This window comes from Ochotona curzoniae, unplaced genomic scaffold (assembly GCF_017591425.1).
Source record: "Ochotona curzoniae isolate NIBS_2020 unplaced genomic scaffold, NIBS_Ocur_1.0 scaffold_4812, whole genome shotgun sequence".
NCBI lineage: Eukaryota > Metazoa > Chordata > Mammalia > Lagomorpha > Ochotonidae > Ochotona > Ochotona curzoniae.
In genome coordinates, this window is record NW_024467124.1 from 596,597 (window position 1) to 622,014 (window position 25,418).

A 25,418-nucleotide genomic window follows, 5' to 3' on the forward strand; every position below is an offset into this window, starting at 1 on the left:
CCCTGGGAGGAAGAGGAGAGGCTCTGGTGATGAAAGTGGTGTTGCTGCTGTTTTGCAGGTGCCGTGGGCAGGTCAAAGATTCAGGGCACTGGGAGTGAGGGGAGGACTGAACTTCAGGGGTGCGGAGGGCAGGGTTCTGAGGCTTGTGCTCAGGCTCCTGGAGCTGACTCTGGGGAGGAAGACGAGGGGGACCTGCAGGAGGGGCCTCTGGATCTTGGCAGTGGGTGTGGGGGGCTGTGGCAGGCCACGGCAGGCCCAAGTCACAAGGAGCCCAAAAGCCAGGGCTGCAGGATTAAAGATACTGCAAATATGTTTTGATTTAGAGTTGAAGTAAAGAGAAATTCTTCAATATGAGCAGACGATTGAAAACCACAGTTTTCCCCATACTTTGAAATTATACTGTTACATACAGTAGACTTATAAAATATGTGCATTTTGGGGCCTGGAGCGATAGTCTAGTGGCTAAAGTCCTTGCTTTGCACACACAGAGGATCTCATGTGGGCACCAATTCATGTCCCGGCAGCCCCACTTCCTATTCAGCCCCCTGAGAAAGCAGTAGAGAATGGTCCTAAGCCTTGGGACCCTGCCCCCATGCGGGAGACCCAGAAGCTCATGGCTTCGGATCGGCTCAGCTCCGGCCACTGTGGCCACTTAAGGAGTGAATCAACGCATGGAAGACCTTCCTCTCTGTATACCTGTCTTTCCAATAATAAATAAATAAATCTGTTTTCAAAAATCTGTGTTTTTAAAAAATGTATGCAAGAGAGAGAAATCTCCTCTCCACTGCTTCACTCCTATGCCTGTAACAGCCAGGATAGGCCAAGCTAAATCCAGGAGCCAGGAGCTCCAGTCCACATGGCTAGCAGGGGTCCAAGGGCCTGAGCCATCATCTGCCACCTCCCAGGGCGTGCAGCAGGGAGCAGGAGCTGGACCAGGCTCTGAGGGGACATGCAGGTGTGCTCGCCAGCATCCGAGCTGCTGAGTCCAGCAGCCACAGAGGGAAGCGGATCAGTCCGTGCTCACTGCTCCTGGATTGCTTTCATCTTGAACATCAATTTGTAATAGAGTAACCCCAGGGCAAAAGGCACGGAGAGTACAATTCAATTAACATTTGAGAACTTCAGCGGATAGAAAGCCTTTAAAAAAAAAATCCTCCGAGTGTCCCACTCACCCGAATTCAAGTGAAGTCACCACCACATTCAAAGCAATGCTCATGACATGTGTTGAGGTGCAGAACAGTTTATTAAAATTCTACACCAAGAGTATTAGTGATTAAATAAGTGTAGTTGAGACAGAGGAGGTATTGTAACAATCTTTTGAGAAATACACGTCTTTGGAGCCAGGATTGTGGCGCATGACACTGGCACCCCATCTTAATGCTGGTTCAAGTCTCAGCTGCTCTGTTTCTGATACAGCTCCTGCTCCGGGCGCTGGCAAGCCATCAGAAGACGGCCGAGGTACCTGAGCCCTGGCCACCCCGGTGGGAGACCTAGATGCAGCCACAGCCTTCTGTCTCCAGCCTGATGACAGACCTGGCTATCGCGGCCGGCCAGAGCTGAATTGGTGGATGAAAGGTTCTCTTGCTCTCTCTTTCTTTCACACACACACACACACACACACTCTTCACCTTTCAAGTAAACAAAAATGAGCCTTAGAAAAGAAATACACATCTTGGTATGGAGTGTATTTGTTGAAAACTTTGTATTTCACAGGAGATTTGTGTAGTATTTTCACCTCTGATTTCATAGAAACCGTGACTTATTGAGTCAACATGATACCAAGCACAACAGTGATGATTCTGATCAATCTCTGGAGCAGCAGAGAGAGTGGTAACACATGTAATATCTTATGCAGAATCGAGAGCTTTCCACAAATGCCAGGGTGCTTACGGCCCCGGCCTGTGCTGCGCTCAGCCTGCGCGCTGCAGGAATACTAATCGGACTAGAATCGCAATGGTACAGTCCTTCTGCAGATGGCACACGTGGCTGCTCTGAAGCAAAGCACACTCTTCGGGGCACTGGCAGATCTCAGAGTCCCTAGAATGAAGCCGCAATGCTTTCACGCACTCGGGTCAGAGCAATCCATGGGATGTTCCATTACACCAGGATAGCATTCATCATTGTGAATGAGCTCCAGAATTGCTTTTGGGTGAAGGTGGCCAAAGGGGAGCCGAAGAGCCTAGAGACTTAGCACTCTCAGGACCTGTTGTCACTGCACCTAGGGGTGGTATGATGCGACAGCAGGGCTGGGCAGCTCCCGTCACGGGAGCATGGGGGCCAGAGTGCACATCTGTGTCAGAATGCAGGAAGACCCCAACTGAATCGTGAATGGGCATGATTCTGCTAGATGATTTTTACACACACACAACACTCAGCACTAACACTGTCTCTCATGGCCACGGGCTGTGCTACATTATTCGCCTATAAAACGTTATATTTGACATCAGTACTGAGTGCCCACTCTGTCCCCTTTCTGCAGGACTGTGAGCTCCTGCTGCGACAGGTGAGAGCTTCAACTACAATCGAGGTCAGTACCCCGTGTGGCCCGACACACCAGGCAGAACACTCAACTCCTGACAATTTAGCCTGCTAAACGTTGTTTTCTTTTATCTTCCCTCGCTCTTTTTAAATTGTGCCTGAGAGAAGCCATCTAATTTGGGGTTAGCATTGCAGTTCAGTGAGTGAAACTGCCAGCTGTGATGTTGGCATCCATACGAGTGTCAGTTCAAGTCTCAGCTGTTCCACTTCCAATTCAGATTCTTTCTTGTGCCCCAGGAAAGGAAGTGGAAGAGGGCCCAAGTCCTTGGACCCCGGTACTCATGTGGGAGATCCCTACGGAGTCCCGGGCTCCTAGCCTGGCCCAGCCCAGCCTCTGGGAAGCAAAGCAGCACAAGATAACTTTCACTGTCTCTTCCTCTCCAGCCATAAATGTGCCTCTTCAAATAAATACATAGCTCTTTCCTCAAAAAATTTATAATTTTATTTGAAAGGCAAATATGCAGAGAAAAGGACAAAGATATGCTGTCCACTGGTTCAATCCCAAATGACTGCAATAGTTGGAGCTGAGCTGATCCGAAGCCAGGAACCAAGAGCTGCTTCTGGGTCTCCTATGGAGGTGCAGAGGTCCAAGGACCTGGGCCATCCTCCGTCACTGCTTTCCCAGGCCATAAGCAGGTACTGGATGGGAAAGTGTAGCAGCCAGGACACAAACTGGTACCCAAGTGGGATGTCAGTACCATCAGGTAGATGGTTAGCTGGTTGAGCCCCGTGCTGCCCCTGCCTTTTTTATGATTGATTGATTTTTTAAAATAAAGAAGTAGTGAGAGAGAATCACTTAAATCTTTTAAAAAGTCACAATTTTTGTGAAACTCCTTTTGTCTCCATATTAAGGGACATCACAATAATGGGAATCCTAAAAGCAAGCCTACATCGCTCTTCTCACTGTTCAGATGGGCTATGCTTTCAGTAATGTGATGATCCGAATCCAGAATCAAATCAAGACTGCGTTCCACTGAGTGAGCTTCATCGTGCTGAAAGTCACCTTGAACGGTTTGCTGAAACTTTTGTCCAAGGGACCCAGCTACGCGGCCGTAAGAGTATGCACTGGGATCCCATATGGGCACTGGTTTGTATCCTGGCTATTCTACTTCCCATCCAGCTCTCTGCTTGTGGCCTGGGAAAGCCGACAAGGATGGCCCTAAGCCTTGGGATCCTGCAGCCATGTGTGAGATCTGGAAGAAACTCCTGCCTTCGGATTGGCTCAGCTCCGGCCATTGTGGCTACTTAAGGAGTGAAGCAGCAAACAGAAGATCTTTCTATCTGTCCCTTTTTGTCCATGCAAATCTGCCTCTCTAATAAAAATAAAAGTAAATCTAAAAAACAAAACCTCAGCTGGCACTTGGCCTGGTGATGCAGATGCCATGTCCCATATCACAGTGCCTGGGTACGACTCCTGACAACGTGCACCCTTGGGGGCAGTGGCTGATGACGCAAGCCTTTGGGTCCCTGCCACCCATGTAGATCTGGACTGAGCTCCTAGCTCCCAGGTTCAGCTGCAGCCCGGTTCCAGCCACTGCTGGATGGGACTTCGCCTGCCTGTTTCTCCCACAAATGATATTAATCAGTCAAAGACACACTGAACTTTTCAATCATTTGGAAGATCAGTTGGTTGGTTTTCCAGCCACGGAGCAGGATGAAAGGGCTCCCTTATTGCTTTCTCTTTAGTCTGCAAGCATTTCCGCCTTTCTAAGCCACGTCTCTGGGGTGAGGTTTAAAATAATCCTAAAACTGAGACGAGGGACTTGACTGTGCCATGTCAAACTTTATCTAACAGGTTCAAAGTTGACCTTCAACAAATCAGACTGCTATTGGAGCGCACGCGAGATATTACTCAGACAGTGTAAACGTAACTTCCAGACAAGGTAGCAAAAAGGCCAAAGATATCTGCGATGAGATGCCAGGTGTCTTCCAGAATCATGCTGGCCTGTGGCTGACTCAGTGGCAGGACTGGGGCAGGACTGTGTGCCCCTCAGGACACGTGTATGGCACCCATGAGCTGTTTTCAGAGTAAGGACGACCACAAACACATAATGAAGAACAAATGCTTCAGTCATGAGCACTGGACCGGTCCCTTTCACAAGCTGTCAAGCTGCAGAATCTAAACAATAAGCCACGGTACAATGTGTAACATGGACATACAAAAGTGATCTAGGCTCAAGAGGAGAATTTTCTTCTTTGGGGAAAAAAGTCAAAGGGACCAGCGTGGTGGCACAGCTGCCCGCGACAGGGACACCTCTTGATGGAGTGTCCATCTGAGCTCCGGTGACTCTGCTTTCGACCCGGCTCCCTGCTAACACTCTGGGAAGGCAGCAGATGATGCAAGCGCCTGGGTCTCTGCCACCCATGTGGGAGACCCGGATGTAGTACCTGGATCTGGGCTTCAGCCTGGCCTCGACCAGGCTGATTTGGGGAGTGAATCACAGCGTACAATCGCTCTAATGACTCCCCTCCACTCTTCCTCTCTCTCAGTCTAGACATTTTAAAGAGAGGGGAAAAAAAAATGTGGGTGATTCAGATACAACTCTCAGGCAAAGCTGTTCTTTCTGGAAATTTCCAGAAAATCTGCATCTTGAGCCAAGCAGAAAGATGGGCAGCCTGAACAACCAGAGATCTTGAGTCTACCTGGGTGACTCAGACAGTAGGAAGTCCACGAGCCATTGGCTCTCAGTGCGGAGGAGGAAGGCTGGCTGTTAGACCAGCCCCTGGGGGGGCACTTCATACTGCAGGTGCCCTGAGTCAAGGACAGAGGTCCAGAGAAGAAGAAGCAAGGGCCTGGGCTGGTGACTTTTTAGTGACCAGTAAGTAATAAGAGAAGAAAGACCTAAAGACAAACTGGAAACAATTCCTTTAACTCTTGCTAGCAATTTTACATGGGGATATAAAGAATCTACACTGTTGTTTTAAAAAAGAGCATTATGTTGCATCCTTAAATGAAAAAATAACTTCTCTTATAATAAACTAAGCCAGTGCTGGGCAGACCAGCTGTTGGAACGCTGCAGGGCTGTAATTCCAGCACCATTAATCACCACGTGTTACAAAGTCTTGGCTTTCGGGACTACTAATAAGTCTAAAATGTACAGACAGCCTCAGGACTGCCGGTCTCACCTGCCTGACTCAGTGGCAAGCGTCGTGTGGTAGGAGCTGCACAACCCACTGTGGCGCCTGCACAGCCTCTGCCTTTCCCCACGGCTGGCTGAGCTCAAGTGCTTGGGTCACTGGGTCACTGCCACGAGATCTTTGCACGACACATTCGGCACACAGGGAACAACTGCAGAGCCAACCAGTGCCGAGCTGACGCCTTTTCACAGACTGTTCCCAAGCTTGCTTCAGAATGAGTCATTTTTGTAAACCTCTCTAGATGTGATAAATGTTGCTAACCGCTCCTGTGCTCAACCGTGAGAAATGTGCAATACAACACAAAGAGAGCCTGACGAATGTCCCTTGCCCGTTTCTCCCTGGGAATGCCGTTGGGCCTCATTTCCCATGCTGATTGTCACCTGCGAGGTTCACAGAGGGGCTGAAAGGAGGCCTGGCTCTGCACGGTGGCTCTGGGAGACATGCGCTCTGGATCTTGTGTCCAGGCCGGATGGCTAGCACTCATGCCTCTAGCGGACATGTGACTCTTCCGATGGAGAACACTCCCGTTCAGTGTACCAGCTGTTGCTTACAGTAGAGCCTGTTAATTTTCCAGCCTCGGAAGGCTGGCACAATGCACATGGCACTCTGTTTAACTGCTGCGGATGGCTGGGCTCTTAAAACCCAGGCCCGATGGCGAGTGTCTACAGCAGGCCTCGTCAACCTGTGAGCTTCTATCGCATGTGCCATTCTCCACTTTGAAGAGTAAATGCTACCGATCAGTATCACATGGAGGCAAAACAGACAGCATTAAGGCAGGAGGAGTAACAGGTGCCGGCTAAGTGACAGCAGCATATCCCACTGCATGGCAACCATCTCCAAGACCGCTGTTTAGACAACCAGATGGAAGACCGTTTGTCTCTCCCTTTTCTAAAGAACTTGGATGTGGCTGTGGGGTACTCCTTGGAGACTGTGGTCCCCTATGCAGCAGGTCGTAAAGTGCCAACCAAGAAGTCCACTGCAAACGTTTGAGAAGATTCATGGTGAACTTCTCCTCTAAAATAAAATCAGTAGATTTGAAAGTATCAGACTGAAATAGTCACATTTTAGTTTCTAGCCATGTCATTGCTTTACAACCAAAACTCTCCCCTCATGGACTCTGCCCTAGGGACACGCTTCCTCTTCTAAGGATGGCGGGGCAAGGGCCCTCTGACAGGGTCAGCTCCTTTGGGAAGCCGAGGGTGGAGGGGAGCACATGAAAGACAACCATCTAGGTGTGACAATCTGTTGTCCACATACACAGAGAGAAAGCAATTGTGGAGACCGGGACCTCCTCTTAGCTGAGTTCAGAACATCACTGCTTCCCCTCAATGGGATCTCAGCCCCAGCTCCAAGGACAACCTGGGCCCCGAGCTAAGGGTGCCTGGGAGCCGGAGGAGCAACAGCTGTGGGGGGCTGACCTGCAGGGAGTGCCCAAATGCCTGTGGTGGAGTGGCTGTGGCCACGCCCAGGATCCAGGGCCAGGGAATACAGGCCTCCCGGCCTCAGGGCCTTGGGAGGGGGTGACGGCAGGGAGGGGGTGCTGTGGGCTGGCCTGCAGGAGTCTCCAGAAAGCAAAAGGCTTGGAAAGGGGCTCAGAAGTTTGGAAGCAAGAAATCCAGGTTCCTAATCTCAACTTTGCACTTGAACCACAATTGACGCTTTATGCAGAAAAAGCAAACGCTTCGGGGGTTTTATCAGTAGTACCTTTTGGTTCATTAAGCAGGATCTATTTCTGTAGCACTTGGCAACATCAAGAATTAATTCATAATATTGGAATCTCACTTTTCTTTACATGTGCCTTAGTTTTTTCAAAGTGTCAGCATATGTTTATATTTGGAGCATTATCTATGTGTCATGTGAGCCAAAGAGAGTCTGCAATGCTTCATACATGTTTCGGGATTTTAAAGAAGAACGTGGCCGCTTCTTACTCTCTATAATAGATAATATGACATGAGGATGCATCAAAAAGTTTGTAGAAAGTGAGATTAAAATAGAACTATTTTGGCATAATGACTTATGAAATTCATGTATATAAGAAAGATTCGACAAGGTCTCAGAAGAAACGTGCTGTTAAAGAATATACATGCAGTTCGGGACCGGCGCAGTGGCCTAAGGGCTAAAGTCCTCGCCTTGAATACACTGCTGGGATCCCATATGGCCAGCGGTTCTAATACTGGCTCCACTTCCCATCCAGCTTTCTGCTTGTGGCCTGGGAAAGCAGTCGAGGACGGTCCAAAGCTTTGGGACCCTGCACCCTCGTGGGAGACCTGGAGGAAGTTCCTGGATCCTGGCTTCGGATTGGCATAGCATCGGCCATTGCGGTCACTTGGGGAGTGAATCATTGGACGGAAGGTCTTTCTCTGTCTCTCCTCCTCTCTGTATATCTGACTGTCCAATAAAAATAAATCAATCATTAAAAAAAATATATGTACATGCAGTTCAAATATTTTTTGTACCGACATCTTCCAATTTCATTTTTCCATAAATATTCTGAAGTAGCCCCAAATATGCTGCTCAGCTCCTTATTTGACCATGATCATGGCATTGGATTCACTATTTCTCTCTCTCTTAGAAGAATGGCCACTTTTAAAAGCCCAAAGATGACGCTGTAGAGCAAATATGTAAAATTTTCTCTCTGGAGTGAAACTGCTAGCTCCAAAGGGGAACCACTCAGTCTGCACTTCGTATGATTCTTATTATAGGGGCAAGGCAAATGAACGACATAAACAGAATTACATTAAAAAGACACAACACACTTGGGGCCAATGCTGAGGCATAACAAGTAAGTCTCCAGCTGCTGCACCAGCAACCCATATGGGCACTGGTTCAAGTCCCAGCTGCTCTGCTTTCAATCCAGCTCCCTGTGAATGAAAAAAGCAGCAGAGGAAGGCCCAAGTGCTTAGACTCCTAAACCCATGTGGGAGACCTGGAAGAAGCTTCTGTTTCCAGACTGCTGCAGCTCTATCCATTGGTGCCATTTGGGGGGTGAACCAGATGATGGAAGATCTTGCTCACCTTCTGTTAAGTCAACCTTTCAAATGAATTAATAAATTAAAGAAAGACAGAAAGATGAAAAGAAAGAGGAAGGAAGAAGGAAGGAAGGGAAGGAAAGAAGGAAGGAAGGAAGGAAAGAAGGAAGGGAGGAAGGAAGGAAAGAAAAAAGAAAGGAAGGAAGGAAGGAAGGAAAACAGAAAGGAAGGAAGGAAAAAGAAAAGAAAACCATTTCCAACAGAATTCCAACATCACACACAGCAACAGGTAGCCCAGCCAAGTGCAGAGTTTTTCTGCTACCTAGAACACCACACTTGGAATACAAGGATTCAAATGTGGCTCAGGCCAGACAATGGGCATCTTGGCACCCACCTGTTTGTGCACCTGTGCCCCATCCACTGTCTGCAGCCTCAATCCGTGCTCGCCATTCTGTCCTGGAGCGTGTAGGGGGAGCTCCCCCACAGGAAAGTCACAGCCTCGGTCGTCATCATCCAGGTCTGGTCCATCCACCTGGTGACCCCCTTGGAGTTCAAGGTCACTGAGTCCAGGGAAGGTCTCTGGATGGTCACCCTGAAAACAGCAAAAGGTGATCATAGCTTTGCCTACACCACTTCGCCAACAACCCGGCTTAAACTCTTGGATGATAATGATCTTCTTAGAGGCTTATCAAGTGCTCTCTCAATCCAGTCCCAAAGCACGTTCATTTGGGCCCTTCGGCTCATTAGCACTCCCTTCATTGAAACACCATAGAAGGCAACCCACATATTAGAATATGAATGAGAAATGCACTGAATTAGTACTGCCCATAGCTATGGTTCTACAAGTCAGAAGATATCCTGGTTTCTCTCCAGATCATATAAATCTTCCACCTTTTCCAAGTCAGAGGAACTCTAGAACTCTGACCAACAGGATACCTGGCCACTACATCAACATTCCACTGAATATTGGCTCACCAAGTCATGGGCACTTGGAAGCTGAACTGATTTTTGAAGACTTTCTTCACGGTGAGGTCAGACAATCACTGTATTCACTGGATGCCTGAAGACTGAATACACTGTTCACTAGACTAAAGACTCATGGTGCCCTGGAGCAGTTGGTAAATAGCCAGGCTGTGGACAACCAGGCCAGGAGCAGCCTGTGGAACTGTGGGGTCACCCTGACTTCAGCAAAAGGCAACCAGTCACAAAGCACGCAGCTCTGCTCCAGGGTATGCCAAATCCGCGAACTCAGATGCAAGTGGAAGACACATTTCAGAGGTGGCCTCGTGCCCCATCTAAAACTTGACTCTGAAAAACCCACTGGGGGCAGCAGTGGAGGTGGAAGGAGGAAGGGACATTTTAGGAGCAGCTTTCACAAACCAGCACAGAGTGAGATGCTTTCCAGGGCGAGAACTTGAATGAATGAAGCAATCAGCAACAAACAGACAGCAACCACAGACCAAGATGTTCTTCAGCCAAGTCCAGGAGGACCCGTTGGCTTCACATACAGTGGCATTCCTATTGCTTGGATTAAAATGGACCAAATGATTTAAAATAATGCTGGGTGATTTACTGTGTTGAGGAGTGAGGGGGGCACTGTTGGGGGTGGGAGGGAGGGATGCCAAAAATGGAACATGCAAGTCCAATGGACCTACAGTTGGTGGTACCTCAGTGCAATCGATTCCTTCCTCCTCCATCTGCTTTCCTTGCCGCCAGTGTTTCAGCAGCCACCTGAGCTTCACGTAGAAGAGGAAGATGTTCTGCTTCAGGGAGCGCAGCTCCTGCTGCATCAGATTTTTCTCATCACACCAGGTGCGCTCATGGAAGCTGTTCTGCAGAGCCAGGCTGTGCATTTCCAGTTCTTTCCACCGTAAGGCATACAGGTGCTCCTCCTCCACCTTGAATGGAACAAGAGTGTGTGAGGAGCAGCCACTCCCATGGCCACGCAGACCAATCTGACAGTCTCTGCTGTGTCACGGGGAGGAGGCAGGGTGAGGGTGTGCAACACTGAAACTCTCACACATTTAGGGACTTTGGGACTGGAGAGGTTGACTGTTAAAAAACCTAGGGGGTTCTGGGGCTCAGGAACAAGCAATATTTTAAAGGAAGGGCCTATGATCATCTTTCATTGTCAGGTTGCTCAAGATGTTTTGAGGTCTTTCAGGAAATCTGTTCCTTGGGTATCTGATGGATGGTTGTGGTTGACTTGGATGCCGTTTTGTAGACTCCATTTCCCCACTACTACTCCTAGGCTCAATATCCAAAAGCCCATAGGCAAAGAGGTAGAAACGTTCCCCGGTCACTTCCATGGCCTCCATAGCCACAGCAGGGAAAGAGCTGAGAATGGAAGCATTTGGTCTAGGAAGAATTTTTTCTGAGTGTGCTCAGCTGCACACAGCAGGCAAGCCAACAAGAAAGCTCTTCCCACAGGCAAGGCTTAACATTCCTATCAGATAGGCATCTCCCTCGGGGAAATGCATCTTCTGGGGGAAAATGTCTTCTATCTCAACACTGAGTTCGTGTTTGCATATTCTGGTTTTTAATTTTTTTTTTTTATTATTGGAGAGGCAAAGATAGAAAGCAACTTATCATCTATTTCGGCTCACTCTCAAATGTCCATGAGCAGAACTGAAGCTGGGAGCCAGGAATTCAATCTCCTGAGCCATTACTACCTCCCAAGGTGTGCGTTAGCAGGAAGCTGGATCCAGGAGCAGAGTGCCTGGTACACTGATACGGGCGATGAGGCCAAATGCCTTCCCTATAGTTCTGCTTTTTGAACACTGACAGTCAATACTGACTAGGCAAAAGGATAGAAATCAAACCTTACTTTACAGATAAAGGCTACAGATACCAGCTATATGGTATCTAATACGACATGCAGGATCAAAGCCCTATGTCCCCCAGCCAGGAGGGTTAGAATGCCAGCCCTATCACGACCAGCTGTCCTCTCCTAATTTAACCCTCTCTCCTATGCCAAAAGCTGAGGCAGCTATTTTTCTTCTTCAAGTACCAGATCAACTTTCAGGAGCCGTGAGTCAGGGCTACGGCTGCAGGGGCTGACAGCAGGACCCCCAATGTGTTACAGGCCAGGAAGGCGCACACGGCCAGTGTGATACACTAACCTCTCATGTCCTTCTAAACAGTGGCCACTATGCACGACACCACATCCCACATCTTCAGGCTATTTCAGCCCCTGACTGCTCCACTTCTGATCCAGCTTTGTGCTAACGCACCTGAGAGAGCAGATGGAAGGTGGACGAAGGACTTGGGTCCCTGATACCCATGTGGGAGACCCAGCTGGAGTTCAGGGCTCCCGGTTTTGCCCTGGTCCAGCCCTGGTTACAGTGGCCTTCTGGGGGGAATTAATCAGTACATGGAAGAGTTCCCTCTGCATTTCAAATTAAATACATAACTAATAAATAAAAGAGCAGGAAATGGTGGACAGAGCTGGAGAGCGTTCAGCTTCCCCTCCTCCCCTGCACGCCCAGGCTAGGGGTGTCTCTTGTTCCTCCATCTGCAGCACTTGCCCCCAGACTTTGTTGTGAACCTCCATGACACCAAGTGCTTCCACATCTCAGAGCCTAACTGCTCTTCTGTCCTCTGGGGAGGTAGGGACACCTTCCCTTCAACAGGCCTGGAAGATTGTCCCTACTTTTCACTACACACACTTTTATGGCAAAGTTAAGTTCCAGACGTATGTGGGGACCACTATTTATTCTGCTGTCAGTAAATTCTTTGCTGCAATACCAAAGACTCCATTTAAATATTACTCAGCAATGTATATTTCAAGTAATGAAACTACTTTCCTTTGGTAATGATATGTGAAACCTGACCTATAAATGGCTCATTTAAAAAGGGGCTGTGCATCTCCAGGGTGAGATTAGCAGGAGAAAACACAGATCTTGGCATTCAGCTGAGGACTCCCTAAGTTGCAAGGTGCAAAAGGCAGTCCCTTCATCAGTCAGCTTGGTCATGGGACAACATGGGTGCATAATTTTGCATAGAACATGCATCCTAAACACCATGGTACTCTGATCAAGAGCATTTGTTTTGTCTTAAGGCTACAGCTTCTTTCAAGGACAAACAGAAGGAGGCTGCCGCAGCTACAATAGTTCCAAACCCATATATTTAATTACAACTTAATTAGATGTGGAATGGCAGGGAGACCTGAGGCCTGGACTGCCTGCATCTGCTTATCTCCTTTATAAGAACTCTGGGAAAGGGGGCAAATTAGCCACTAACAGGTTATCCTAAAATAACCAGAAGTAAATCAGGTCACAGCTCATTAGAGGCAGGGTTTAGAAGGCAGACTAACTTCCTATGTGTGTTCAAGCTATAGCCCTTACTCTACAAGGGCAGTTTTGGGTCTGTTATGTGGAAGACCTGCCTGAGACCAACATGCAAGAACAGTCACAGACCCTTATCCACAGCTTCAGTGACCCGTGGTCCATCACAGTCATAAAGCGACCACACGGAAAATCTGAGAAGCAAATCTTATAAGTTTTAATTTTTATTATAGTATATTGCTACAACTGCTCCATCATTAGCAGTGGCGATTAACTCCTTGCTGTGGCTCACTTATGAACTATTTCCCAGAAGGACCTCTGTGGTCCCAGGACACTCCATATTCATCGACTGGGTCCTGTTTGCAAAAGTCTCTGTCTCCTGTTGATGCGGCCCGGCCACCAGCACAGGCTGACCCTGTGGCTCCTCCGCTCAGGTGAAAGCAGGGGTGGGGATGGAGGTGACAGCTGGGATGAGAACATCGCCAGAGGGGACAACGCAGGACACCCACACAAGCCAGGGACACAGCTCATGCCAGCTGCAGAAGTGCTGTGACTCTGTGGTAACCCCTCCCACTCATGCTGGGAATCCAGGCTCACAGGTACCCACACTGCCTGCTAATAGACAACCACACCTCTCTTCCTCTCTATCAAGGAAAGGAAGACAGGGGCCTGGCACCTGGACCAGGGGCACTACAATCTTAAGGTTTTGATCGCCCTTGCACTCTAGTCACACTGCAAGTTGGATGGTCCAGAGTGAAAGTGGAAAGCCCAACTGGAATATGCAGTTACGAGGGGATAGCATTGGCTGCTACACAGGGGGTTTAAGCCAGAGAAGTAGGGTCACTGGGAATGGCCAACTCTGGCAAACAAATCTAGAAGAGGTTAAAATTTACCCAGTGGGTTTGGAACAATGGCCCAGAGGCTAAATCCTCACCTTGCATGCCCCAGCGGTGCCAATTCGTGTTCCCAACTGCCAGCTCCCTGCTTGTGAATGGGAAAGCAGTAGAGGATGGCTGAAAGCCATGGGATCCTGCACACACATGGGAAATCCAGAAGTTTCCAACTCCTGGTTGGCTCAGCTCTGGCCATTGCGGCCACTTGGTGGATGAACCAGTGGATGGAAGATCTGTGTCTCTGTATCTCCTTCTCTGCAAATCTCAGCTGCTTTTCCAATAAAATAAACTTCAGAAAAAAACACCTCATCCAACTTCAGAGACACACAAGAACTGAGAACATCAAATGCTTCCTTAACTTGCTAGTTGCTGGAGATGATCATAGCATTACAAAGTGTTTGGAGTCTCTGAAAAAGAGGCATTTCTCTGCATGCTGAATTACTTCAGTGATTTGAGCCCTCATTTCCACAAGTCCAATCTTGCTATCGTGTAACCCTGTGTGGTCTTTCGTGATGGTGCTTTCCTCCTTCATAGAGACAGACACTGCGTGCTATGTGATAACTCCCTCAGCTGCTGTGGCACTGAATGCTGCTGTCCCCGAGATCTGACTCTTGCCTCTGAGGCTATGTCTGCAATTCTAAGAATCACCTGGTTGAGGACACGCCTTGCAGAAGGCATCAGTGTGACAGTCCCCTCCCTGGATCGATCCTCATCCTATGGAAGGGGTCCCATGGAACTCTTCCTCCTGGCTCTTGTTTCTTTGGGAGCAGCAAGCAGATGTGTCTTGTGCTCCCCAATTTCTTTCCCTGCCGGTGTGGGGCCCAAGGCCCCGTTTGCTATTCCCTTGAAGCCACAGCACTGACTTCTGATTACCAACTCTTGTGGCAAGCATCTCCCCCACTCTCCCACCTAAGAGGCCAGTTCTCCATTCTGATATCAACCCCAACCCTCGAGGATTTCTCAACCTCCCCAGAGAATTCAGCATGTATTTAGGACATTTTATATTTCATTTCACAAATACTGCCTGGGCACCTAGTGCAAGGGTAAATGCTGTCCAGACACTGGGAGTCCAGTAGTGAATAAAGAACTCCAACAGCCACCTCCACCTCCACCCTCAGCCATTACTGCCTGTTTGCTTTTCAGGTGTAATTACTCTCTCACTTTAAAGTGTACAACTTTTCCATACTTTAATACATCGAGTAGCTAAAAGCTTTATGTTATTAATCGTTAAAATGGACTTCCTAATCAAGCATACCATTTAGGACAAGCAAGGATCTATTCAGTGGGGCTAGTATTCTGGTGGTCCCCTTGGACACTAGCTGAAGTCCTGGCTGCTTTACTTCTGATGCAGCAACCTGCTGATGTAGCCAGGGAAAATACAAGAGAACCTGGAGTACTTACACTCCTGCCACGCACGTGAGAGGCTCAGATGCAGTTCTGGGCTCTTGGCTTAGCCTACAGGGGCTACTCCTGGCTGATGCTGTCGTCTGGGAAATGAACCCGCTGACGGAAAATCTCACTTTCTCCCTCTACACATAAATGCACCTTTTACTTACTTCCTATACAGAATGAAAATTCCTTAAATCTGAAATGCTTTAGAAGTGTTTCAGATGTTGGCGCTTTAAACAAGTGTCTGGAATATTTGCCACAGATATAGTGAGATATCTTGGGGATGCACCCAAATCTCAACATAAAATTTGTTTCCTATTTGCCTCACACATGTAACCTGAAAGCAATTTTTGTAGAACGTTGTATATAATGTTGTGTAGGAAATAAGTTTCATGGTGTGAAGTTTTCCATTCATGGCAACCATTTTCAGTGATTAAAACTTCGGCACACTTTGGGCTTTTGGATTAAGGATACTCAACTTGTACTACAATGAACTATTTCATTTATTTCCTCTTAAAAGATCTGTGTGAAGTGAACGCACAGCCTCACACTTCAGCAGTGCTTGCTTGTGCCTCTTTGGAAGGTTGCTGGAAGAGGACCCTGGGGTGGTGACTGGCACCTCTGGGGCCAGGACTGATCCCTGGGGTTCCGAGCCCTCTCTGCAGCCTGCCACCTGCACAGTGGCCACAGCTGGGTTTCCCTTCAGTGCCCCCTTTCTTCTAAGGAACACCAAGAACTCCAAAGCACGAGTGCTGCAAACTGGGATGCTGACGTCACTCCGGTGTTGCCGGGACAAGACGGAAGATACTTTCCTGGGACTCATTTCCTCAAAGTTTAATTCCAAAATCTACCCTTTGCTCCCTTACTATACATCAGGTTCATGTTGAACTGTCTACTGAAGGCATCTTGTATACCCAGCACCATGCTCACGTGTTTCCAAAGCTGCAGGGACATTGGTCTTGACCACCCCTCCCCCGTGTCAGCACTGAGTGCCCACGCGCATCTCCCCACCTCCCCAAGTGTCCTTCACAGTGAGAAACACGAGCTACATGAACATTCCAAGATGGTAGCTTATAAACTGCTTTGCACAATCAGGATGACAACTCTGGGATCTCAATGAACCACGAGGGGAACGCTCCCACTTAGTGCTATAATGGCCGGCAAGGCCACCTCCATTACCATTATTTCATTTTTAACGAGTTCAATTCTGTCCTGGTCAGTGTGGTTCTCAGGTCTTTGCAAAGCACAGTATGAGATCAGCACATGTGTACAAATACTTGGCATGCAGCCCAATGGGGTTCTATTGCGACTGGTATTTCACAGCTGAGGCATAAGGGACAAGTGAGTCGTGTGCTTGGTTGATTAAAGGATGAAAGAAGGGGCTAGGGAGATTTCTGATGGAGAAACTCAATCCTCTGGGTCCAGGCGTGGTTTTGCTCATATGTGAAATCTGACCAGAGCCCACGCTCTCCCACCTCTTATTTGGAACTATTTTTAAGGTCCTTCATGCATTCCAAACTGAATATTCCATATGCTGTTCTCTTGGGAACAAATGTGAATCCGCCAGCGGGCTGAATGGGAACCACAGGGAGAGAGCCAGGGAAGCATCCAGGCACCACGCGAGCCCCTCGCTCATAGCAATGCGGACAAACAGGTGGCAGGCAGGGACACCTATCCTTCCCAAGTTGGCTTAGGTGGGGTGTGTTTCGTGACGAGTTTTTGGGTGGTTGTGTGCATGTGCTAGTGGGCATTTATGGGTTTTGACTTCTGTTCTGCCCAGCTGAGGTGTCCCTTAAGAAAGTAGGGATTGGTCATACCATTCCTCCCCTAGGTTTAGCATATTGTGACACGGAGCAGTAGGCCTCCTACGCGACAGGGCTTTGCTGTCTGCTGAGCAAAGCTATCACCTGCGAGAACGGACCTTCTTATCCTGCTCCTCCTTGCTGTTGTCATCACTGGCAATGTTGCTATTTGTAATTGTAGTAAGTTTTTTGAAACTGGCCAAAACACCCTCATCTACCAAAATAAGAACTAGTTTTCTTTTTGCTTTCCCCAGATGTGAAAATCCACAAACCTAAAGGTACACAAATGAAACTGGAGACACGTTGTCTGCTGTAGAAACTTACTTCTTCCTTATGCTGCTAGCAGGTGTCAAGAGAGGCACTCACATTCAGTCGGTGTGAGCACAAATGAGTGGTTACTGAAAGGGAGTACAGAGAATCGCACGCACCATTGTCTGGCTGTGCACTTGACCCCTTCCGGATGGGTGTGTTTGTTGTCCCCCTAGGGACTGAAGCTTGTGCAGCTCTTCCAAGGGGCAGTCTCTCTGGCGGCTCTGCTGGCCAGGGGAGCTTGTGCCCCTGCTGAGAAACAACGCTCTCTGCACCTCTCCTTTCACAGCTGACAGTTTTATCTTTTTTCCGGCACATAAAATTGACTGTGGCTTAGCCAATTAAGCTGGCCTTAGGTGTTTCAGGAGTTCCACCTGCTCTACTTCTGATGGAGTTCCTCTCTGCTAAGGAATCTGGGAAACCAGTGGAGGATGTCCCCAAATCCTTGGTCCCCTTCACCAACATGGGAGACCCAGAAGAAGCTCCTGGCTCTTGGAATTAGCCTGGCCCAGCTCCTGCTGTTGTGGCCAAAACTGAATCTTAAACACACACACATGCACACACACCACACACACTAAACACAAAATTAATGGAAACTGGACAGATGTTCCAGAACGCAATTCCAGCTGAGGCACGAATGCCAGGGTGCAGCCACCTAGGAACTACATTCAGAAAACATGATGGGGGGTGACAGAGTGCCAGGAGCTTCCTCGTAGCTGCAGCCCCAGCCTTGCTTATCAGGTTTCATCTTTTCACCTTGTCACCGCTGGGATGTCTGTCCTTCCTAGCCGAGTCATGCTGTTTGGTGGCCCTAGGTTGCCGCACAGCACCAACTAAATGCTAAACCCCTCTTACAGGGGTTTGGCGTCTCCTAATACTCAGCTTGGTTCAGCCAAGTATGCTTCTGTCTGGTTTCAGAAGCTGTGCAATGCATTCGGGAACCCAGATCACGGCCTCAGACTTCAGTGAGAACTTAGGGAGAGTCCAGGGGGCATGCAGCACCAGGCAAGGCTTCATGTCACCCACCCTGAATGCTGAGCACCTCGTGGGAGAGCAGAGGCTGCCGTGTGCAGCCAGAGCTGTGGTTCTGGGCCAGCACTGAGAAAGCAAGAAACGGCTACAGCACACAGGAACGCCAGCATCACGATGAGGAAGCTGACCGCTCCCTACTTTGCTTGTACGATGGCTCATTTATATTCAGAATCATCTGGATACAACTGCATGAAACTGGCAGGTATTATTTGTTACTTCCTTTACAGATGAGTAAACAAAGGCCAGCTGACCTGCTTGAGAAATTGGGCTAGGAATGGACGCAGCTGGGTAAGAGCCCTGGCTGGAAGCTGATGCCAAGATGGCTTCCAATGTGATGGCATGGCCCTGCTAGAAACAGCTTCATGGTGCAGTGCAACCTGAGGTTGGGAAACGTATCCTCCCGAGGCTTCCACTGTGGGGAGCGCTCAGTCCAGCTGTTTGAAGGGGCAGTCACCATGGGGCTGCGGCTGCCCAAGTAGCCAGAATTCTCATCAGAGTGAGTCTGACATCATACGAACTGAATTCACGGAGAGAATAGGGAGTGCCCAAATACCTAGTTGAGCAGCTTAACTTTTGGTATGAATCTAGGGAAACATCCACATCTTTCTGAAAGTGATGGAACTGCACTGAGGTTGAGCCGATACTGTAACACCTGTCTGATCCAATGTCCACAGACATTGGGGAAATGGCGAATGCTGGCTGTGGGCACTGTAACTGGGAGGGCCCGGGGCTCCCTGCACCAGCCACTGAGGGTGCTCGGCATCAGCGCATGTGTGGCATGTAGATGGCAGGGTCCACTGGGCTGTGTACCTGGCTCAGGTGGGCCTCCCCAGGCTAAAAGAGGGCAGCAGGACTGCCACGGGTATTCTCTTAAAATCTGTTGTTCTCAGTGTGGCTTGCTGGAGGTGGTTTCCATATTTACAAGCAACAGGCTCCCCCTCTGCAAAGCTGAGCCAGCCAGGTCTTGGCTGGGCGAGGCGGCAGCCCTGCCACAGCCCCTCCAGTGAGGATACCTGTGGTTTCACCATGTGCAGCTGCAGGCTCGGGCAGTGTCCACCTGCACGCAGCTGTCGGCTTCACCTCCTCATCACCCAGCCCGACTTTCTGCTGAGCCAGCTGCCACTGCTTCGCAGGGTTACAGAACCCAGCTCATCTCCAGTAAGGTGAGGACATTCTTCCTGGATAGAATTTGTGTGACTCTAGTGCTGCAAGCAGCCTGACTGGCAGGATGGGACCTCTGTCTATGGCTCAGTTCTTTGGGGAGCACCTGTCTGTCATTCCTGGGTGGGTCAAGTGGCATCCCAGGACTGAGTGAGAAAGGCACCTGCCACGTTAGGCACAAGGGTTACCATGGCAACTGCGACTACACAGGCAGAGGACTTTCTTGATTTTGCCAGCCCGCTGCAACAGGTGCACCAAGCCCACAAATGGGTACACAGGCAGGGAGATCCTACAGAGTGTCTCCTCCAGACTTAGGGATGCTTTTCAGCCTTTTTCCCTGCTTAGGGATCCTTTAGGGTCCTGCTTGCTAAGCGCCTGGTCCCAGGCAGGATACCTCACACAGGCACATGCAAAGGGAGGGGCCCAGGGGCTGGGAGGGCTGGGGGAGGGTCTGGGCGCTGGCTGACCTCTAGGCTGAAGCAGCTCTGGCCTCCGGGCCGGTGGCTCCCAGCGTCGCCGTCAGCCCGGCGGTGCAGCTCCCGGCTGGTTCGCAGGCGTGGGCTCTCCCGCTCGTCCCCTCGGTGGTCCTGGCTGAAGGGCCACTCCAGCTGCTCTCTCAGTTTGGACTGTTAGGTGCATGGGAGGGATGTGGCTCATTTAGTTTGAAACAAAATGCAGAAGACCGGAAGGTCAGGTGTGGGGAAGGAGGGTACAGAGATAACCAAGCAGACGAAAGCATGGACAGAAGACTCACAGCCACCTAGCAGTGGCCGTGTATGGACCACACAGCAGCCAAATGGGCATGAGCAGAGAGACGGGCCATGACAGCAGGAAGGCCAGAGAGAGGCAGCGGGGTAGGGGGTGCAGCACACGGGTTAGGAGGTGCACGCAATGGCGATGGATGACCCCCAAGCCCACCACGAGAACACTACTGGTGAAGGGAAGGTGACACAAGGCTCTTCCTTCCTTACTTGTGGGTCGAGCAGCCAGAGCCAAAATCCAGGGCATCAGTCGGATCATGCACCCCAGGGCCAGGCATAGGAAAGCAGTCCTCGGACGCCACTCGGCTCCGCCCCCACCTTGGCGACTTGCTGCGGGACTTATCTTCCAGTGCAGGGCATGGGGTAGGAGGGCCTGGCTGCCTAGGGTGCTTCGAAGCTGCCCCGTGTCCCTTTGGTAAGGACCCTAGTGAGGGATTGGCATGCCCGGGGGGCGGGGCAAGTCTGCCACTTATCCTGCCTGTGACATGAGCTGGCACCTTGTTTGAACGCTCCTCCTTGCTTCTTCCTAGGAGTGGCCGGTCATGTGAGACCTCACATAGGGGAGCAAGGATGGATGGACGGATGGCACGGAGCCCTGCATTGGCTCGGCCTTGGTTCATGGTGGTGGAACGGGTAGGGGTCGGGGCCCCTAAACCCCAAACAGGGACATAGTTTAAAAAAAAAAAAAAAAAAAAAAGAGGAGAAGAAGGCGAAAGAAGCGAGCACACAAGAAAGGGAGCTTACAAAAAAAAAATTTAGAAAAAGAAACCCGACCCAGAGGCAGGGTGGGGCTGACGCTGGAGGCACGGAGTGCAATGCAGCTTTCCTGTCACAACCAAGCAGCCGTGAGCACCGCAAGCCCCAAAAGTGCAGCAATGCCAGCGAGGAGGAGGAAGGGCAAGGCATGGCAGGGAGGCGGCGAGGCCGGAAGCCCCCTTACCTGCAAGTCCGGGCCCAGCTCCTTGCCCAGGTTCCCGATGGGGGAGTCCCGGGACACAGAGGTCACAGTTGAGAGGAAGCTGGATGACTCAGTGAGGTGGGGCAAGGGGGACAGGCCATCCCCAACCCGGGCCACCTGCTCCAGGAAGGCCTGCAGCTCTTTCCTAAAAGCCTTCATCTTGGCACTGATGGCACCCAGCAGACGGGGCTCCTTTGGGCCCTCCTCCCCCTCATCCGGGACCCCAGGCCCCAGGAAGGAGGCCAGGGTGTCACGGCCACCAACACCACCATCACCAGCACCTCCACCAGCCTGCAGCCCCGCCTCATGCAGGAAGCCTTCAGTGTCCGCAATGAGGCGCTCCACAGTCCGTTCCAGCTTCTGCGCTTCCTGCCTGACGGTCGCCAGGCACTCCGAGTCCTCGCGGGCCCTCAGGAGCTCGGCCGGGCACAGCTCGCTCACCTCCGAGGGCTTCCCACTCCCAAAACCTGAAGTCTTTTCGAAGGTCTCCTCCGAGTCGCTCTCTCCACCCACGGGGCCCTCCCGCCTGGGCTGTGGCGGTGGCAACAGGCGGAGGGCCTCGTCTCCATCGTCGCCCTCCTTCTTGCCGCCGGTGTCGCTCTCGGCGTCGCTGTCGCGAGGGCTGGGGGCGCGCAGCCCCAGGTGGGCGGCCAGGTCGCAGCGCTGGACGTTGGAGAGCAGCACGCGATTCTCATACTGCAGCTTCAGCACCTTTCCGCTCAGCTCGTTGATCTGCAGCCTGGCAGACTTCAGCTCCTCCTGCAGGGAGGCCCCATCCCCAAGCCATCCTGGCTCCCGGGGAGGTTCAAACTTGAACTTGCTCAGCTCGTGGGTCAGCTGCCGGTTGTGGTCCTCGATCTCCGAGATGGACCTCCGCAGCAGCTCCGCCTCCTCCTCCACAAACTGCAGGTGCCTGCGCAGCTCCGTGGAGGACTCCAAGGACTCACCGAAGGGCGACGTGGGAATGCTCGGCACGTGCTCCCGGCCTGCTCCCTCGCGCTCCTGCTGCAGCCGCAGGTCCTCCATCTCTGCCTTGAGGCCTCGGTTCTCCACCTCCAGCTCCACGATCTTCCGGCCCAAGATGTTGGCTTCTTCCTCCACCAACTTGAGCCGCAGCTTCAACTCGGCCTCCCTGGTGCTGGGGGGCCCGCCGGCTTCTCCCGTGGGGAGGGGGCTGTCCACATCACCATACACGGCCTTGTACTTCTGTAGCTCCTGTTCCACTTCGTCCTTCTCCCGCCCTAGCTTGGCCATCTTTTTGCGCATCAGGGAGGCTTCTTCTTTGGCAAACTGGAGCTGGCATTTCAGATCAGCACTGTCATCCTGCCGGGAGAGAACAGCCCGGGAGGAAATTACTGGGAAGACCACATACTCCTGCCGCTACTGACTTCCCTCGAACCTTGCCCAGTGTGTGCGCACGCACACTCACACTCACACACACACACTCACAGGCCTCCCAGCCAAGCTGAGAACTACATGGAAAAAGCGGCTTCCACCAAGCAGGGATGTGCTGGAGAGGATCCCTGGAAGGGACCCAGGAAAGGCCTGCAGTAAGAAACGGAAGAATTGGTTCTGGTGAAAAAGCATACACACAGAAATCTTCACAAGGGAGAGAAAATGAAGCCTGGTACCCACGGGTGATGTAGTAACCTCACATGACTGTGGACAGGATCTGGTTTCTCGCCAGCATCTGGTAACACCAGAACCCTCACACCACGACCCGTTGCAGCCAGCCAGGCTCTGCCTGGGGCCCCTCACTGCTGTGCCCAGAGTGGAGTCCCCATTCTCCATGGCCAGCAACCCACCAAGTGCTGGCTTTCTACTGCTTTGCCGATGAACCCGCCTTCCCCTTCCAACAGTGTCCAGAGAGAACAGGATGGCCGGGTGAGGACCAAGTACCGACCTTGACCCTGGGCTCCCAACCTCTCGCAGGCAGGGCCACTGCAGACAAGAACCTGAGGGTGCTCCTTTCTCTTCAGCTATAGTCACAGGGCAGAGAACAGAGCCCCTGGGCAAGGAGCGAGCTGCTGGAGGACACGGGAGGGTCCCCACACCAGGCGCTGAGGCTAACAGCCATGCTGCCCCGCCAAGGTCAAGCAGGTACTCCAGGGACCAATTGCAAAGTCAGCTCTGCCGTGCCCACGTGGGTTCCCACGAGTGACAAGTAATGCCTTTGGATTGGTACAGACAGTTTACACTCAGCAAAAGGCAAGATGACCAGTTGCACGGGTATTTGCCCTCTGGTAGGCTATCAGGTCCAGAAAGGTTGACTTGGGGAACCAGGATGTCAACCATGGCTCCTCTTCCCTCCATCCTCCAACTCTGCAGCTCTGTGTGGGGAGCCCCAGGGCAGGAAGGTTTCTCAACAAGCCCTACACAGATGTCTGGCCACTCCCTGATGCAGATCAGCCCTCATGAGTGTTCCAGCTTTCACCATAGGAAAATGTGCATGGCTCACTCCTTGCTACAATCTTACAGCAACACACTGCTTGGCAGAAGGTAACAGGAAAATCTCCCTCCATGCTTCCCAACTTCCCTCCTTCCCCCTTACCTGGACCTTTCCCTCAGCGCAGATTCACAGAAAGTCAGGAATTAGCTAAGACCTGGAACACTTGGGAGAAATCCACCATCTCAGAGCCTGCCCATTCTCACCCGGGAAACACACCCCAGCACTCTCTGAGCTGTGGGGCTCCCAGCACCACCCTCTGTGTGGAGACACAGCCAGTCCTACTGAACTTGGGGTTAGACAAGCGTGCCTGGGGTTCTCTGCCAGACTTGTACAAGGCACAAGAGAACCTGGCTCCTTAGGTCTACAGCATCAACCACAAGGTCACTGTGAAGGTCAAACGCGATACTGTACAGCAAGGTGGTTTGTAAATAGTACATTGCTAAACCCAATGTCTTCTATGTGCAAAATGCAATTAATGTGGCAAAAACTGTGCTTTTCCCCTTCCTTTACACATTAGGAGAGTTAGTATGCAAATGCCACGTGGCGTGAGTTCTGAGAACTAATCACATTAACGATTTGGCTTGGTTTTCGCTGAAGCAGATTTCTGAGACTGACTGCTATCTGCCCCACTCACAACCACCCAACACAATGGGTCAACTGGTCACAGGAGGAATGACGCCTTTTTGCAACCAAAAAAAAAAAAAGAGAGAGAACTATATAAAAGCCATGCACTGGGGAAGATGGGCACTGGTTTAATCCCAATACTGAAGGAAAGGCATGTTTTTTTTTTTAGTTCATTCAGTAAATATTTATTAAATATTAAATATCTATTAGAAAAGGCCAAACTGCTTCTACTTTTATTTTGTGCTTTCATTTTTATTTATTTATTTAAGGGATACAGAGAGAGAGAAAGAGAGCATCACCATCTGCTGGTTTCATTCCCCAGATGCCTGTCTGTGGCCAAGGCCGGGGCTGGGAGCCGGGAACTCATCGGAGCTCTCCCAACCGAGTGCCAGCATGTCATCCCTTGAGCCATCAGCACTGCCTCCCAGGTGCAGGCCAGCTGGAAGCTGGGCACAGGAGCCAAGTGCATGACTGAACTTGGTACTGGCAGGAACTCTGCAAGCAAGGTAGCAGCCTGCCACAAGCCGATGCTACGGGAGGCAGGTGTTACTCCTGAAATAATGAGTCCAGAGGCCATTAGGGAAAGACAGACCCCTGCCAGGTGTCTGAGAACTAAAGCTTTAAGAGTGATACTGCGAGGCTGGCAAGGGCAGAACCTCAGGCAGCATACATGCCTAAAGTAACTGACCACCGGCTCCGCTCTCCTCCTCCCTCTGGGCATGCCAAAATCCACTTAGGACCCTCCAGGCTGGGACAGTGATGAGCCCACAAACAAAGGACCCATCAGTGCATGAAACTGATACTAGTAAAAGCAGAGCCACAGTGACAAGTGTGGAGTTGTTCCTCTCTCAGAGGAGCCCTCTGGCCTGCCTGATTTCAACACCTTCTGTCTTGTCTTTTCTCATGGGGCCTCTCCCCTTCCTCAAACCCTACCTCAGGCTCTGCAGATCTTAACCTGCTAAGCTAAAGCTCCCCGCCTCCCCTCCGGCATGCTCCTTTTAAACAACCTGTTTCTGAGAACTTTCCAACAGTCAAAATCACCTCTTCAATTTTGGTTAAATGAAAATGTTTAAGAAACCCTAATCCTGGGCCCGGCGCGGTGGTGCAAG

General features: G+C 50.7%; 1 protein-coding gene across 3 annotated transcripts in view; it reads right to left on the reverse strand.

The window, feature by feature from the left end:
• The window catches only part of MTCL1 (microtubule crosslinking factor 1), a 123,018-nt gene that overhangs the window by 23,644 nt on the left and 73,956 nt on the right, over positions 1–25,418 (reverse strand). For 2 of the 3 annotated variants that reach the window (XM_040970590.1, XM_040970592.1), the window contains exons 5-8: positions 21,219–22,559; positions 19,985–20,143; positions 10,313–10,543; positions 9,040–9,237 (exon numbers count right to left, since the gene is read on the reverse strand). In XM_040970590.1, the coding sequence (XP_040826524.1) occupies positions 9,040–9,237; positions 10,313–10,543; positions 19,985–20,143; positions 21,219–22,559 (1,929 nt within the window). Of the gene's footprint in view, positions 1–9,039; positions 9,238–10,312; positions 10,544–11,467; positions 11,472–13,281; positions 13,361–17,640; positions 17,657–19,948; positions 20,144–21,218; positions 22,560–25,418 lie in introns of all 3 variants that reach the window. The other variant, XM_040970591.1, reaches the window with a different exon arrangement.